Genomic DNA, 16269 nt, shown 5'->3' with positions numbered 1-16269 from the left:
AATCTGCCAGGGGGTGGACAGCCTCTGGATCTGAGCCACCAATCTGGCCATTCTCCCTCTGGCTGGCCTGCCCAGCAGGTTTCGGACCCACCAAGCCTGGGACAGAGATGGGGGGGGGGTCTCTGCTCCTCTCTGCCACTGCGCTGAGTGGTGGCTGGCACTCCCTCAGGTTCTGTGCCTGGTCTTCCTCTCTTACCATCTTCCCAACTCACCCCTGGAAAGTCTCATCCCCTCCATGCTTTTAATTATGGGCTAACGATCCACTATTATCTCGAGGGTTGACCCATTAATCTGATTGCCAAATGGATACTTTCACACAACGGCCCCCCAAAACATTCAAACTCATCATATCCCAAACGAGTGCACGGTCCCCCTCCCCTAAGTCCCTGCATCCTCCTGGGTTCCTGTCTCACCAACAGCGTGCAGCTTCCACCCACCCCACAAGCCAAAGGCCCAGCAGCCCTCACTTCCCTGGTCTCCTCCTACCCAGCCCCATCCTTACCCAAAGCTAATTAAGAGAAAGGGGTGAAATAGAAACTTCTGTGGGGTGGAAGATTAGGTGGCCAAAACAGTAATTTAGGAAGGGTGATTAAAGGAGGGTAATTTAGGAAGGGTGATTAAAGGAGTGCATGACAATGAATGGAATATGGCAAACCAATAAAGAAGAGCTTCCATGCTGCTATTTCAAAACAGGCTTCCTGATAAATAAACAATTATATTTCCAAAAGATAAGATGTGATCCATCTTCTCTTTGTGATAGAAATGTGAAATTTTGTCTTCTTAAAACTGAAGATAATGATTTACATTGACTACCTGGCTGTGTATTTATTTATATTACCTTATTTTATTGTATCGTATTATTTGCTTTGTTTATAACTATGATGTTTGTATAAATGAAAATAACTCAATAACAATTAATAAATTATATGTAAAACTCAAGAGTCTTATTTTTTAACCAAAGCTTCAACTAGATTTTTAGTCCGACTGTGTCTTCCCAGCTTGTAGCAACTGTTTCAAACAGATCTGCCCATTGAAGTATCAGGATTTTTAATAACACCAACACTTTGAATTTCTCACTCCCTGCTGTTAAAAAAGCTACCACCCTTTCAATCAGGGATGACAGCATCTTCTGCCCAGTGACACAGAAGCTACAAAGTGGCTGATTTCCTCACTGCTTATCTTAAAAAGGAAAAAAAAAACAGGCAATGTGGGGCAGCGGAGTTGACCATGACAGACGGGTCACTGACCATGTTCTTTCTATTCATCTTCTGATGCTGTCGTCACTCTTTCCCCCAGTGTCTTCAGAGCAGAATGGAAAGGAAGGACCTGGTCCCGGGAGGGCTGGGCTGGGGGGCTCCTCTGGGGATGGACAATTACAAAACCTAAATCGCCAAAGAACATGCACTTTCCAGGAAAACTAGGCTGCTGTGCTGTACCTGTAAAGGCAGCCCTTTGGCAATGAGCCTACCGCAGATAACGTGGTTCTTTTTAGAGGAGTTTGCCATGCTGTGTGTTTGGGAGCTTGTTTTTGTGGCTTTATTTATGTGTGAGACGATCCTACTGAAAAGAGAGTAGCCTTAAACATAACTCAAACCGAGATACCCATTAGGACAAGTGTGTTCCATGAGAGGATGTGATCTCTGTCTTAAAGCTGTCGTTGGGACTTCCCTGACAGTCCAGTGGTCAACCCTCCGTGCTTCCGCTGCAGGGGGCACGGGTTCAATCCCTGGTTGGGGAACTAAGATCCAGCGTGCCGCACCGTGCGACCAAAAAAAAAAAAGCTTTTGTTGTCTACGGGACCAGTGAGTCCAACCCAACCACAGACCTCGTGGAGGCCAATCGAGGCAGGAAGCCACCTCCTTCTCTTGAAGTTCAAGAAACGGAGAGGTCGGTGAGGCAGGCGCTGGGTAAACAGACGTCTTGGATGAGCCTAGCTTCGAGGGTCGAATGAAGACGTGCTTTACGAGCTGACCTCTGCTCAGCCCCCAACAGACCTACTTCGCAGCCTTAACCGCATGGGTCAACTTTTAAGTCCCACCCCTTCACTTAACAGATGAGGAAAGTGAGGCTCAGATAAACGGAATCACTGCGGAGAACGATGATCTGCTCAAGGTCACTCATACCGAGACCTTCCGGCCACCCACAGAGGCCACACCAGCCCCTCCCTGGGTGGGGGACGGATGACAGCGCTGCCATCTGGGGCTGTCCCAAGGGGCCTGCCTTCCCTCCGCCCTGAAGATAACTACTGGCCCCACACAAAAGGAGATCTTTGTTTTTTATTTTTCCATACTCCTAACAGAGAAGGATTTTTAGTTTTTATTTCAGAGGAAAAGGATTTAGACAGTTGTGTTTCATTAAATGAATATTTGATTTCTCTTGGTCATTTTAAATATCATCTTTCTCCACACCAGAATATGAAAAAAATCATGTAATAGCAATAACCAGGAGAAAATAATTTTATAATTAGTGAAGATAAGGGATGGGGGTTTCTGCTGTGATATCACTGCATTTTTCTTTTTTCTTTTAACATCTTTATTGGAGTATAATTGCTTTACAATGTGGTGGTGTCCGTCCGGGGTGATGAATCACCCCCGTGCTGGGAGCCATCGTGGCGTGGGCCTCTGGTTGTGAGACTGCAGCTCCCTGAGAAAGCCGGGAAAAGCTGCTCTGTGAAAACAAGGTCAGAGCCTCTTCGGGGGCAGCTCAGGTGAAAGGCAGCCCTGACCCTGCATGCCTGGAGGCCGAGCCGGCTCACCCACTACCAGGGGCGGGGCAGTGCACTCACCGTGGAACCATGGGGCGATGCTGTCCGAGGTGCCCAGGTAGCCGGCCCGCAGCGGGAGCTGCTCCTCCCGGAACCAGCGCACGATGTCCCCATGGGCCGAGCGGGACGCTGGCCTTGACACTGCCTGGTTTCTGACATTCATGAAGGGTTTCAAGTTAGATTCAACTTATTGGAAAATAATGCTTTCAAAAATCACACACACATGCAGAGAGTATAACACGTCTGAAGATCTGGCCTCGCAGCTGAGCTCACGGGGTGTGACCCTGTGCACGGCTGTCACACGGTTCCTTCAGGGCAGGGAATAGAAGGGAGCAGATCTGTCACCTGCCCTTCCAGTCCTGCAGGCTAGCCATGAGCTGCTGCTGTACCGACACACAGATTTTAATTCATTTTTAATATGAATGAGAAGCTCCATTAATTAAAATTTGACAAGGTGAGCATTAAAAAGTGAAATACACCCCCAGCCATATTTTCCTGGAGAGCATGTACTTGCAAAAGGAGGAAACCAGATGCAATAGAATAAACTTTCTCCCTAACACTTTCATCATTCAATTTCCTCATCTTTCTGTTGCCACTAACCTCTCTGACTTGCTTCCTTCTCTCCCATACTTTGAAGAGTTCTGCTAAAAGGCAGTCTCAGAAATAAAAAGTAAAAGCAAGAGGAGTGTTTGAAGATAGGTTAAGAGAAAGATACAGGCAGCAGAATGGATTTGAAATAAATTCAGTAGCAGAACTTAAGTCAATTTCCACTATAAAAACTAATACTGCAGTGTAACAAATGTATTCCCAAGTTCCAGGCCCACAAATTCTGAGCAGAATTCAATGTAAAAACAACGAGTTTGGATGAGCTACCGGAATATCCTGCCATGTAAATTGCGTTCTTTATGTCACTACCAGGAGTTACATGTGACATACATGTCAGATATATACACGTGATGTATATGCATGTACATACATACATAGCATTTTGGAGAAAACAGCTTATAATACTTGACTTTCCAAGGGAGCAGACACTGCACACACATGAGATTACATGTTAAGTTCTCCTCCCGGCCTTCAGATTAGGCTCTTTTCTTCGGGAAATCTTTGGAGGTAAAGCAGAAACTCCAAGGACAGCCTCACAAAAAAGCACTTCATGCAAGTGGCTTAAGTTGGAAAAAATGAGCTACTGGAGCTTAAAACATCGTCTTAAAACCCTCATTAAAAGGCACCTTCAGGGCTTCCCTGGTGGCGCAGTGGTTGAGAGTCCGCCTGCCGATGCAGGGGATACGGGTTCATGCCCTGGTCCAGGAAGATCCCACATGCCATGGAGCGGCTGGGCCCATGAGCCATGGCCGCTGAGCCTGCGCGTCCAGAGTCCGTGCTCCGCAACGGGAGAGGCCACAACAGTGAGAGGCCCGCGTACCGCAAAAAAAAAAAAAAAAACGGCACCTTCATTGCTGTCAGTCACATAAGTTGTGCTCTAAAAATACTGTGGGTGTATGACAAGCTGTATTCCACCCTTGGAGGAGCCTGGAGAGGCACATAGCCTGCGGGGACCTGCGGCCCGACACAGTGACAGGCTCGGATGTGGGAGGCACCTGCGCAGGAGTTCACACTCCGTGCCCCAGGCACAACGTTAAGGGGCCTCTCTTGTTGTCCTAAGGAAAAAATCGTTCCCCAAACTGTCACTCTGTAGAACATGGTCAGTTAGTGCTGGTCCCCAAGTCCCCAGATGGAACCTTTCAACTGAGTAAGTATAAATAATCATAGAAGAGGAAATGGTCCACCTCCTGCTTCCTCTGAGGACAGAATCCCCATTAGGAAAAAGCCCTGAAGATAACTACTGACCCCACACAAAAGGAGATCTTTGTTTTTTATTTTTCCATACTCCTAACAGAGAAGGATTTTTAGTTTTTATTTCAGAGGAAAAGGATTTAGACAGTTGTGTTTCATTAAATCAATATTTGATTTCTCTTGGTCATTTTAAATATCATCTTTCTCCAGACCAGAATATGAAAAAATCATGTAATAGCAATAACCAGGAGAAAATAATTTTATATTTAGTGAAGATAAGGGATGGGGGTTTCTGCTGTGATATCACTGCATTTTTCTTTTTTCTTTTAACATCTTTATTGGAGTATAATTGCTTTACAATGTTGTTTTAGTTTCTGCTGTATAACAAAGTAAATCAGCTATATGTATACATGTATCCCCATATTCCCTCCCTCCTGAGTCTCCCTCCCACCCTCCCTATCCCACCCCTCTAGGTGGTCACAAAGCACCGAGCTGATCTCCCTGTGCTATGCGGCTGCTTCCCACTAGCTATCTGTTTTACATTTGGTAGTGTATATATGTCCATGCCACTCTCGCACTTCGTCCCAGCTTACCCTTCCCCCTCCCTGTGTCCTTAAGTCCACTCTTTACGTCTGCATCTTTATTCCTGTCCTGCCCATAGGTTCTTCAGAACCTTTTTTTTTTTTTAGATTCTATATATGTGTGTTAGCATACAGTATTTGTTTTTCTCTTTCTTACTAACTTCACTCTGTATGACAGATTCTAGGTCCATCCACCTCACTACAAATAACTCAATTTTGTTTCTTTCTATGGCTGAGTAATATTCCATTGTATATATGTGCCACATCTTCTTTAGCCATTCATCTGTCGATGGACATTTAGGTTGCTTCCATGTCCTGGCTATTGTAAATAGTGCTGCAATGAATATTGTGGTACATGTCTCTTTTTGAATGATGGCTTTCTCAGGGTATATGTCCAGTAGTGGGATTGCTGGGTCGTATGGTAGTTTTACTTTTAGTTTTTTAAAAAACCTCCATATGGTTTTCCATAGTGGCTGTATCAATTTACATTCCCACCAACAGTGCAAGAGGGTTCCCTTTTCTCCACACCCTCTCTAGCATTTATTGTTTGTAGATTTTTTGATGATGGCCATTCTGACCGGTGTAAGGTGATACCTCTTTGTAGTTTTTACTTGCATTTCTCTAATGATTAGTGATATTGAGCATCCTTTCATGTGTTTGTTGGCAATCCATATATCTTCTTTGGAGAAATGTCTATTTAGGTCTTCTGCCCATTTTTGGATTGGGTTTTTTGCTTTTTTGATATTGAGCTGCATAAGCCTCTTGTATATTTTAGAGATTAATCCTCTGTCAGTTGCTTCGTTTGCAAATATTTTCTCCCATTCTGAGGGCTGTCTTTTTGTCTTGTATATGGTTTCCTTTGCTGTGCAAAAGCTTTTAAGTTTCATTAGGTCCCATTTGTTTACTTTTGTTTTTATTTCCATTACTCTAGGAGGTGGGTCAAAAAGGATCTTGCTGTGATTTATGTCATAGAGTGTTCTGCCTATGTTTTCCTCTGAGAGTTTTATAGTGTCTGGCCTTACATTTAGGTCTTTAATCCATTTAGAGTTTATTTCTGTGTATGGTGTTAGGGAGTGTTCTAATTTCATTCTAATTTCAACTGTAGCTGTCCAGTTTTCCCAGCACCACTTACTGAAAAGGCTATCTTTTCTCCATTGTATATTCTTGCTTCCTTTATCAAAGATAAGGTGACCATACGTGCGTGGGTTTATCTCTGGGCTTTCTAACCTGTTCCATTGATATATATTTCTGTTTTTGTGCCAGTATCATACTGTCTTGATTAATGTAGCTTTGCAGTATAGTCTGAAGTCAGGAAGCCTGATTCCTCCAGCTCCATTTTCCTTTCTCAAGATTGCTTTAGCTATTTGGGGGTCTTTTGTGTTTCTATACAAATTGTGCAATTTTTTTTCTAGTTCTGTGAAAAATGCCATTGGTAGTTTGATAGAGATTGCCTTGAATCTGTAGATTTCTTTGAGTAGTATAGTCATTTTCACAATGTTGATTCTTCCAAATCAAGAACATGGTATATCTCTCCATCTGTTTGTATCATCTTTAATTTCCTTCATCAGTGTCTTATAGTTTTCTGCATTCAGGTCTTTTGTCTCCTTAGGCAGGTTTATTCCTAGGTATTTTATGCTTTTTGTTGCAATGGTAAATGGGAGCGTTTCCTTAATTTCTCTTTCAGATGTTTCATCATTAGTGCATAGGAATGAAAGAGAGTTCTGTGCATTAATTTTGTATCCTGCAACTTTACCAAATTCATTGATTAGCTCTAGTAGTTTTCTGGTGGCATCTTTAGGATTCTCTATTTATAATATCACATCATCTGCAAACAGTGACAGCTTTACTTCTTCTTTTCCGATTTGGGTTCCTTTTATTTCTTTTTCTTCTCTGATTGCTGTGGCTAAAACTTCCAAAACTATGTTGAATAACAGTGGTGAGAGGTGGCAACTTTGTCTTGTTCCTGATCTTAGTGGAAATGGTTTCAGTTTTTCACCATTGAGAATGATGTTGGCTGTGGGTTTGCACTGTAGTTTTATTCAGGGATTTTCCAAAACAAATTGTTCTGCCTAATTCCCCCCACAGCCTAGGAGGCAAAGGGACCACCATGGCCAAATAAAGTCTTCATTTAAAAAAGAAACATTTCCAGCTGCTGCATAGCACAGGGAGATCAGCTAAATGCTTTGTGATGACCTAGAGGGGTGGGGTAGGGAGGGTGGGAGGGAGGCTCAAGAGGGAGGGGATATAGGGATGTATTTATACATATAGCTGATTCACTTTGTTGTACAGCAGAAACTAACACAACATTGTAAAGCAATTGTACTCCAATAAAGATATTAAAAAAAAAAAAGAAAAGAAACATTTCCAAATTCTCAATCTATGAGCTTGGCTGTATATCCCAGAATGAGAATTATCATCAAATCTTTAATCCTGAGCAGAGGAAATGTAGCTCTGCTCATGATGTGAAGCCCGGCAAGCCTGGGTTCCTACTGTGATGACCCCCCAGTTGTCCCCCCTCCCCTCACTGGCTGTCACCAGGTGGGGGTGAGCTGGGCTGGCGGCACAGGACCTCGCTGAGCACCTTCACGAAATTCCTGGCTGTGTTAATGGTACCCACAGCGGGGATTTTACAGATGAGGGGAGATGAAGGGCTGCCCAGGTGTCTCAGAATCACAGACTCAGGGGTGGAGCTGGATTGAATGGCACCAGTAGGCTCTCTCCCCGCAGCGGCCACGCAATTCATCTATTTTAATCAGCCATTTCACCACTTATGCTTAAAGCCACCTGCATGGCTTCTTACCTGAGAGGTCTGCAGGGGTGTCCCGAAGGGCTCAGGAACTGAGGCTTGGGTGGAAGGGGGGGCCTCCGAGGCTTCTGGGGGCCGCCGGGGGGGCTCTGTGGCCCCTCACCGCCTCTCCCCCTCTGGGACAGCCTCTTGTAGTCCTCCCGCGCCTGTCTCGCCAGGGAGCGCCTCCTCTCATCAGCTGCCTTGGATTTTCGCACTAGAGAAACAGTGGGTTTGAGAAAGGCCCTCATGAGCCACGGAGATGTTCAGAAGAATCAGCACCTCAGATGGCGAACAGAACGGACTCTGGTAACAATGAACAGGCACCAGCAATGCCTAGCATTAAAGACCCTAATGCAGGATATAAGAATAAGCTTTACTGAGTGTATCTGTACTTCAGGCATTATTGATCAGAATCTGTTATGTTTGATTTCACAGAAATGCCTGAAGTCTTCCATTACACCAAGATTTCACTGCATATAAGTGATTGGATCTGGTAAATATTTTCACTTCACAAAAATTGTCATTTTAATGGTGTTCATTGTGATGGAATTCCCAACATTCTGCAAACACGGCTGCCCCTGTTCTCCTCCTGTTGCTTCAAGGGATGACCGGGCAGTTAGGGTGTCTTTGTCCAAGTCAGACGGAAGCTCTAATCCTGTTTCAAACCCAAATCCTCCCAGCATCCTCACACATGCTCTGCTCTGCCTTCATCTGCACTGGCCTCTCCCTAGGAGGACGATCTCTGGGCAGTGCTAACTCAGAATGGGGCAGGGTTGAGCCATAGGTGTAGAAGGGATGCTGACACATCCAGCCTGTTACACATGTGTTCTTCTGATTACAAAGTTAAGATGTGTTCACTGTTGAAAACTGAGAAAAATACAGAAAAACGAGAAGAATTCCAATAAATAACATTGAATCCTGCCTCTCCAAGAAAACTAATGTTAATATGTTAACCTGCCACTTCTTTTCCCTCATATACTTAGACATTTTTAAGTAGGGATATTTTTCATACTATTTTATAATGATTTTTCTTCTCCAAGCTAAAAAGATATAAACACATTCCAAGGACTTTAAACACTCTTCCAAAACATTTTTTCATAGCTAAATACCATTTCATCATATACATACATCATAATTTTGATGGTACAAAGATGAATTGAGAACCTTTCTGCCATTCAATGTTTAGATGAGAACCTTTCTGCTATTCAATGTTTAGATGGCTCTGTAGCCTTTGAGTAATAGTTTAGTGTTAAAACATCTCTCGGGCTTCCCTGGTGGCGCAGTGGTTGAGAGTCCGCCTGCCGATGCAGGGGACACGGGTTCGTGCCCCGGTCCAGGAAGATCCCACATGCCGTGGAGTGGCTGTGCCCGTGAGCCATGGCCGCTGAGGCTGCACGTCCGGAGCCTGTGCTCCGCAATGGGAGAGGCCACAACAGTGAGAGGCCCGTGTACCGCAAAAAAAAAAAAAAAAAAATCTCTCAACAACCACTCTAAGTGCTTCCTAGATGGATCATCTTATTCTGTGAACAAACTAGCTTAGTGTCACTGTTATGGAGGCCTCTGGGTACTCACAAGAGGCCTGCCACTCCGAATCTTCTTTCCAGCTCTTATAAATCTGCTTGGTTCTCTCTTCATCTATTTGTTTTACTTCTTCATCTTGTGTTTTCTTCACAGATTCTTTCTTCTGTTTAAAAAACCAAAAACAAACACTGGTGAGGGACTCTGGCAGTTTCTGGCAGTGAGGCAGGCACTAGGCATGGTATGGGCACAAAAATGGGCATATAGATGAATGGAAGAGAATAGAAAGCTCGAAAATGAAAACACAACCTTACAAAATCTATGGAAAGCAGCAAAAGCAGTTCTAAGAAGGAAGTTCATAGCACTACAGGCCTTCCTCAAGAAACAAGAAAAATCTCAAATAAATAACCTAACCTACCACTTAAAAGAATAGAAAAAGAAGGACAAGCAAAATCCAAAGTCAACAGAAAGAAGGAAATAATAAAGATCAGAGAACAGATAAATAAAATAGAGCTCAGAAGAAAAATAGAAAAGATCAACAAAACCAAGAGCTGGTTTTTTTGAAAAGATAAACAAAATTAACAAACCTCTAGCCAGGTTCACCAAGAAGAAAAGAGAGAGTACCCGGATAAACAAAATAAGAAATGAAAGAGGAGAAATAACAACTGATACCACAGAAATATAAAAAAATCATAAGAGAATACTACGAACAATTATATGCCGACAAGTTGGACAACCTAGAAGAAATGGACACCTTTCTAGAAACATGCAGCCCACCAAAGCTGAGTCAGGAACAAACAGCTAATTTGAACAGACCGATCACTAGAAGTGAAATAGAATCTGTAGCTAAAAAAAGAACTCACTGCAAACAAAAGTCCAGGACCAAATGGCTTCACTGGGGAATTCTACCAAACAAACAAAGAAGAACTTACACTGATCCTTCTCAAACTCTTCCAAAAGACTGAGGAAGAGGGAACACTCCCAAATTCATTCTATGAAGCCACCATCACCCTGCTGCCAAAACCAAAGACACTACAAAAAAAGAAATTTACAGGCCAATATCTTTGATGAATATAGCTGCAAAACTCCTCAACGAAATATTTGCACAATGAATCCAACAACACATAAAAAGGATCCTATACCATGATCAAGTTTGATTCATTCCAGGGTCACAAAGATGGCCCAACATATGCAAATCAATCAATGTGATACACCACATCAACAAAAGAAAAGACAAAAAACCCATGATTATCTCAATAGATGCCGAAAAAGCACATGACAAAATTCAACATCCATTCACGACAGAAACTCTCATCAATATGGGTATAAAGGGAACATATCTCAACATAATGAAGGCTATTTACAACAAACCCACAGTCAACATCATAGTCAATGGTGAAAAGCTGAAAGACTTCCCAAAGGAACGAGACAAGGATGCCCACTCTTACCACTTCTATTCAACATAGTATTGGAAATCCTAGCCACAGCCACCAGACAAGAAAAATAAATAAAATGTATCCAAGCTGGAAGGGAAGAGTAAAACTGCCACTATTTGCAGATAACATGATACTCAATATAGAGAACCCTAAAGTCATAACACAAAAACTACTAGAACTAATAAATGAATTCAGCAAGATAGCAGGATACAAGATTAATACACAGAAACCTGTTGCACTTCTTTACACTAACAATGAAATTTAAACATGATTTTAAAATCATGTCAAAACAAAAACAAAAACCTAGGAATAAACTTAACCAAGGAGGTAAAAGACCAATACACCGAGAACTATAAAACATTTATAAAGGAAACTGAAAATGATTCAAAGAAATGGAAAAATATCCTATGTTCTTGGATTGGAAGAATAAATATTGTTAAAATGGCCATACTACCCAAAGCAATCTACAGATTTAATGTGATCCCTATCAAAACACTCAGGACATTTTTCACAGAACTAGAACAAATAATCGTAAAACTGATATGGAACCAGAAAAGACCCAGAATTGCCAAAGCAATCCTGAGGAAAAAGAAAAAAGCTGGAGCAAAAATCTTCCCAGACTTCAGACTATACTACAAAGCTAAAGTAATCAAAACTGCATGGTAATGGCACAAAAGCAGACACATAGATCAATGGAACAGAGTAGAGAGCCCAGAAATAAACCCTCACACCTATGGTCAATTGATCTATGACAAAGGAGGCAAGACTGTACAACGGAGAAAAGACACCTTCTTCAACAAGTGGTGTTGGGGAAAGCTGGACAGCTACATGTAAATCAATGAAATTAGAATACTCCCTCAAACCATACACAAAAATAAACTCAGAATTGCTTAAAGAACTACATATAAGATACGACACAATAAAACTCCTAGAAGAGAACATAGGCAAAACATTCTCTGACATAAACCGTACCAATGTTTTCTTAGGTCAGTCTCCCAAGGCAAAAGAAATAAAAGCAAAAAAATAAACAAATGGGACCTAACCAAACGTATAAGCTTTTGCACAGTAAAGGAAACCATCAACAAAATGAAAAAACAACCTATGAAATGGGAGAAAATATTTGCAAACGATGCAAACAACAAAGGGTTAATATTCAAAATATACAGACAGCTCATAGAACTCAATATCAAAAAGGTAAACAACCCAATCAAAAAAGGAGCAGAAAACCTAAACAGATTTTTCTAAAGAAGGCATACATATGGTCAACAGGCACATGAAAAGATGCTCAACTTCGCTAACGATTAGAGAAATGCAAATCAACCACAATGAGCTATCACCTCACACTAGTCAGAATGGCCATCATCAAAAAGTCTACAAATAATAAATGCAAAAGAGGGTGTGGAGAAAAAGGGAACCCTCTTACACTGTTGGTGGGAATGTTAATTGGTGCATCTACTATGGAGAACAGTATGAAGGTTCCTTAAAAAACTAAAAATAGAGCTACCATATGATCCAGCAATCCCACTCCTGGGCATATATCTGGAGAAAACTCTAATTCAAAAAGATACATGCACCCAATGGTCATAGCAGCATGATTTAAAATAGCCAAGACATGGAAACAACACAAGTGCCCACCAACAGATGATTGGCTTAAGAAGATGTGATATTTATACACAGTGGAATATTACTCAGCCATAAAAAAGAATGAAAGATTACCATTTGCAGCAACATGGATAGACCTAGAGATTATCATAATTAGTGAAGTAAGTCCGACAGAGACAGACAAATATTATATGTCATATATATGTGGAATCTAAAAAGTAATACAAATAAATCTATATACAAAATAGATTAGAAATAGAAACAGGCTCACAGACATAGAAAACATATTTATGGTTACCAAACGGGAGAGGGAAGGAGGGAGGGAGGAACAAATTAGGAGTATAGGATTAACAGACATAAACTGCTATATATACAACAGACAAACAACAAGGATTTACAGTATAGCACAGAGAATTATACTCAATATCTTATAATAATGTATAATGGAATGTAATCTGAAAAAAAAACTTAATCATTTTGTTGTACACCTGAAACTAACACAATATTGTAAATCAACTGTACTTCAATAAAGAAAAGAAAAAATAAAATACACAAAAATATCTTTTAAAAGCATCCTTTTTGAGAAGGAAAAATATAGAATAAGAAACATGAGTCTTCCTTAAAAAGGAAATATCTTATTGAAGTATAGTGGTCTTACAATATTATTTACTGTGGTAAAATACATATAACATAAAATTACCATTTTAAATTTTTTAAAAATTGTGGTAAAATATACATAACACTAAGTTTACCATCTTAACCATTTTGACATGTACAGTTCTGTAGCCTAAGTACACCCAAGGGAATTTGTTTTTAACCAAAGAGAAAACTAACACACCAAAGCACTTAAAAATTCCTTTGTTTCTTTGAGGACAACCTTCTGAGTGTTCATGAGAAAAATGAATTTACAACTTGGTGCGGCAAAAAGCCTCGTCAGCTGAGTCATGAAACAGGCTGAGGGGCGGGAAAGACGGGCCGTGCTTTGCTCTGCACCACAGAAATCATGGTTTTTTTCTTTTGTGTTTTCCTATAGAAAGATAAAGACTTTCTTGTGGTTAAATTATTTCACCACAAGTAAAATATGAACCTCGATGCTGTGAAACTGGTTTCAATCACCATTAAAGCACAGTTAGCACAGAAGATGGTGATAATTCATATTATACACTTCACCTCAGATGCAACAAAACTTTTGTGGTTTCACTGTTTTCACTTTTTTTCTTACATTCTTTTCCTGCCTAGAGCTAAGCCCCCCTTCTTTAGTCAATATTATAAAACCAAAGAGCAGCTTTTGGTGTTTGAAATGACTTAAAATTTGCCATTGCCTTATTGAAGCTGTTGGCAAGCCTGAAAATATCAAAAGTGCTGGTAGAAATTTCTAAGCTCAAACAGAAAAAAATTCAAAGGGAGCTTTGTTTGTCTTCCACACACATATTTTTAAATGATTTTAAATAATTAGAAAAATATAGCTACAATATTAAACTATGCTATCATAGCATACTGTTATACTAAGGATACTGTTGCTTAGGAAAAGCAAGAAGTTTACAAAGTGAGTCTACTTAAAGAAATATATTAAGTAAATAATAATTCGGGCGGTACTTGGCTGCTAAGTTGATACTCCAGTGTCTGAGAGAGCTGTGTTTAGTAAGTCTCACTCCTTTTTCATCCACAGTGTCATCATGTATGGGCACAGTGAGAAAGGAGACAAAATTAATGTTTCACAGAGTAATAGCAGATGAGAGCTGACCCTGGCCGCTGTTTTTATTCAAAGTAGCTAGAACACTCAAGAACTTGTCCCAAGTTTCTCTAAGGATTCCTCCAGAAAATTTACTTTTAGAAAAGTCTTTACAAGTTGATCTTTACTTTCTCTGTGTAGAAAACCATCATTTCTTCTTTAGAAGTGTTCTGCTGAAGCACACAGGTCCAGGATGAAGGCCAGGGAGTGGAGGGGCAGCAGGGCTGAGCCTGGACACTGGTCCAGACACCCAGGGGCCGGGGTGTGGAGCCAGAGATGGGAAGACGGAGCTGTCAAAGGTCCCTGACACAAAGCCGCTCGTCCCGGGCTGCTGATGCAAATACTCCCACCAGCTCCCTCATCAGCCCCTCACTCCGTCTCATTAACTGACTTCTGTGCGTTCCTCCACCATGTCCAAGAGCTCTTGCCTCTGTGCCCTCCTACGTGCTGTTCCCTCTGCCTGGAACACACTTCCCCAGCCATCCCCATTACCCCGCCCTCATTCTTCAGGTGTCTGCTCCAATGTCAACTTCTCTGGCCACCTCTATAAAATCCAATTCCCACCCTCCCTGCATTCCTCAGTTCCCTTATCCTGCGTGATTTTCCTGCAGAGCTCTTAGGACCTGAGTTCACACACAGATGTATCATCTGTCTCCCCATCAGGAGTAGAAGCTTTCCGAGGGCAGGGACTTTATCTGTTTTGTTCACTGTGTCTCTAGTGCCCACAGCAGAGCCTGGCATGCAGGAGGAACTCAACATAGGTCGTCTGAACGAACACACAGATCTTCTGTCCTTTCTTCCTCACCTGCCCTCATTTAAAATGACATAATGTAATCAGGGTAGGGTCACTGGGGAGTTCCTTTAGGGACTATTGCTGCTGTTTTATAAAGAGGCATGTATTACATCAGCGTCTGCACACCAGGCCCACAGCTCCAGACCTCCCCATGACTGATGCCTCAAACGTGCGAGCTCTCCAGCTCACACGTGGCCCTGCAGAGGAGTCCGGGCCTGGGTCACCACCCAAGGTAACCAGCCCCAGCCGCCTCCTGACAGCCTCCATCCCAGCCTGTGGCCCCCAGAACCTTCATTTTACAGCCTCATCTCTCGCTCCACTTTTTCAGACCATCTGTGGGCCAAACCCTACAGGGTTTCCAGTCTCTGCCTCAGTTATCCTGAGCCACATGTATGGTAACACGGCAGTAGGACGGAGGGAGCAGAGAGGTCCCTGCCCGGATGGACCCGGAGACCTGAGCGCCTGGAGGCCCTGCGGGCACCGTGGGCACAGTGACCCAAGCAGCTGCTCAGCTCAAAGGGACAGGCTCGAGAAAGAGTGAACACCTAGGGAACCTAATGTGAATTCACGATTTCCGCCAAGTTTCATGCTTCGTTTATCTCTCTCTGAAATCAGTCTCCCCAGTGTTTGCCTCTGTCCGGGATGCTATCTCACGTCAGATCTTCAGGGAGGAGTCCGATATGTCCTGAGGAGCAGATATGTCCTGGTACATCCTTTCCATGATACTCAAGACTCTTCAACTCCAGATAAACAGGTAAAGATGAACAGCTGTGCTCACAAGCTTTTCAAAGATAGAGTTCACAGTCTGCTGCTTAATTTCATTTCTGCATGAGGCTAATAAAACAATTTGTGAAACATTAGTGGAACTGGCTCTGCACTTAGCCCCTGAGACGGAAGGTAAGTCTTTTACCTGGTGAAATCCATATTCCTTCATACGACTGATAGAATCTGCCAACATTTGGTGAACACTTCTTGAGGAACTGGAGGGCAACTAAAAATTAAATGAAACACATTTTTATGCCATTTAGAGCTGCAGTGCAATTCCAGAAGATAATCTGTTAATGCTTCCCTCATGTCGATGTTCCCAAATGCTGCCCCCCACACACAACTGGATCCATCCCTTTCCCACCAGCAAGTGAGCTCCTGAGCCCATCCTGACTGAGGGGGCAGGTATATGAAGTCCCAACCTCTGCACTCAGTAGGGTTAGAGATGAATCACTGCCCAGCAGCCAGGAGCTGGTGGTTTGCTCATGTCTTG

The 16269-nt window shown here is 42.3% G+C and overlaps 1 protein-coding gene across 7 annotated transcripts in view; it reads right to left on the bottom strand.

Moving 5' to 3' along the window:
• SH2D4A (SH2 domain containing 4A) overlaps window positions 1-16269 on the bottom strand; it is a 74172-nt gene that overhangs the window by 20984 nt on the left and 36919 nt on the right. For 5 of the 7 annotated variants that reach the window (XM_029226596.1, XM_029226594.1, XM_029226598.1 and 2 more), the window contains 4 exons: window positions 15922-16002; window positions 9503-9614; window positions 7943-8144; window positions 2786-2916 (listed from right to left, as the gene is read on the bottom strand). In XM_029226596.1, coding sequence (XP_029082429.1) covers window positions 2786-2916; window positions 7943-8144; window positions 9503-9614; window positions 15922-16002 — 526 coding nt within the window. The other 2 variants (XM_029226600.1, XM_029226601.1) reach the window with 2 other exon arrangements.

The sequence above is a fragment of the Monodon monoceros genome, unplaced genomic scaffold (assembly GCF_005190385.1).
Source record: "Monodon monoceros isolate NGI ecotype Baffin Bay Population unplaced genomic scaffold, NGI_Narwhal_1 Super_Scaffold_17, whole genome shotgun sequence".
In the NCBI taxonomy this organism is placed as follows: Eukaryota; Metazoa; Chordata; class Mammalia; order Artiodactyla; family Monodontidae; genus Monodon; species Monodon monoceros.
The sequence above is the reverse complement of the archived record's forward strand: the minus strand, read 5'-3'. Positions and strand labels throughout refer to the sequence as shown.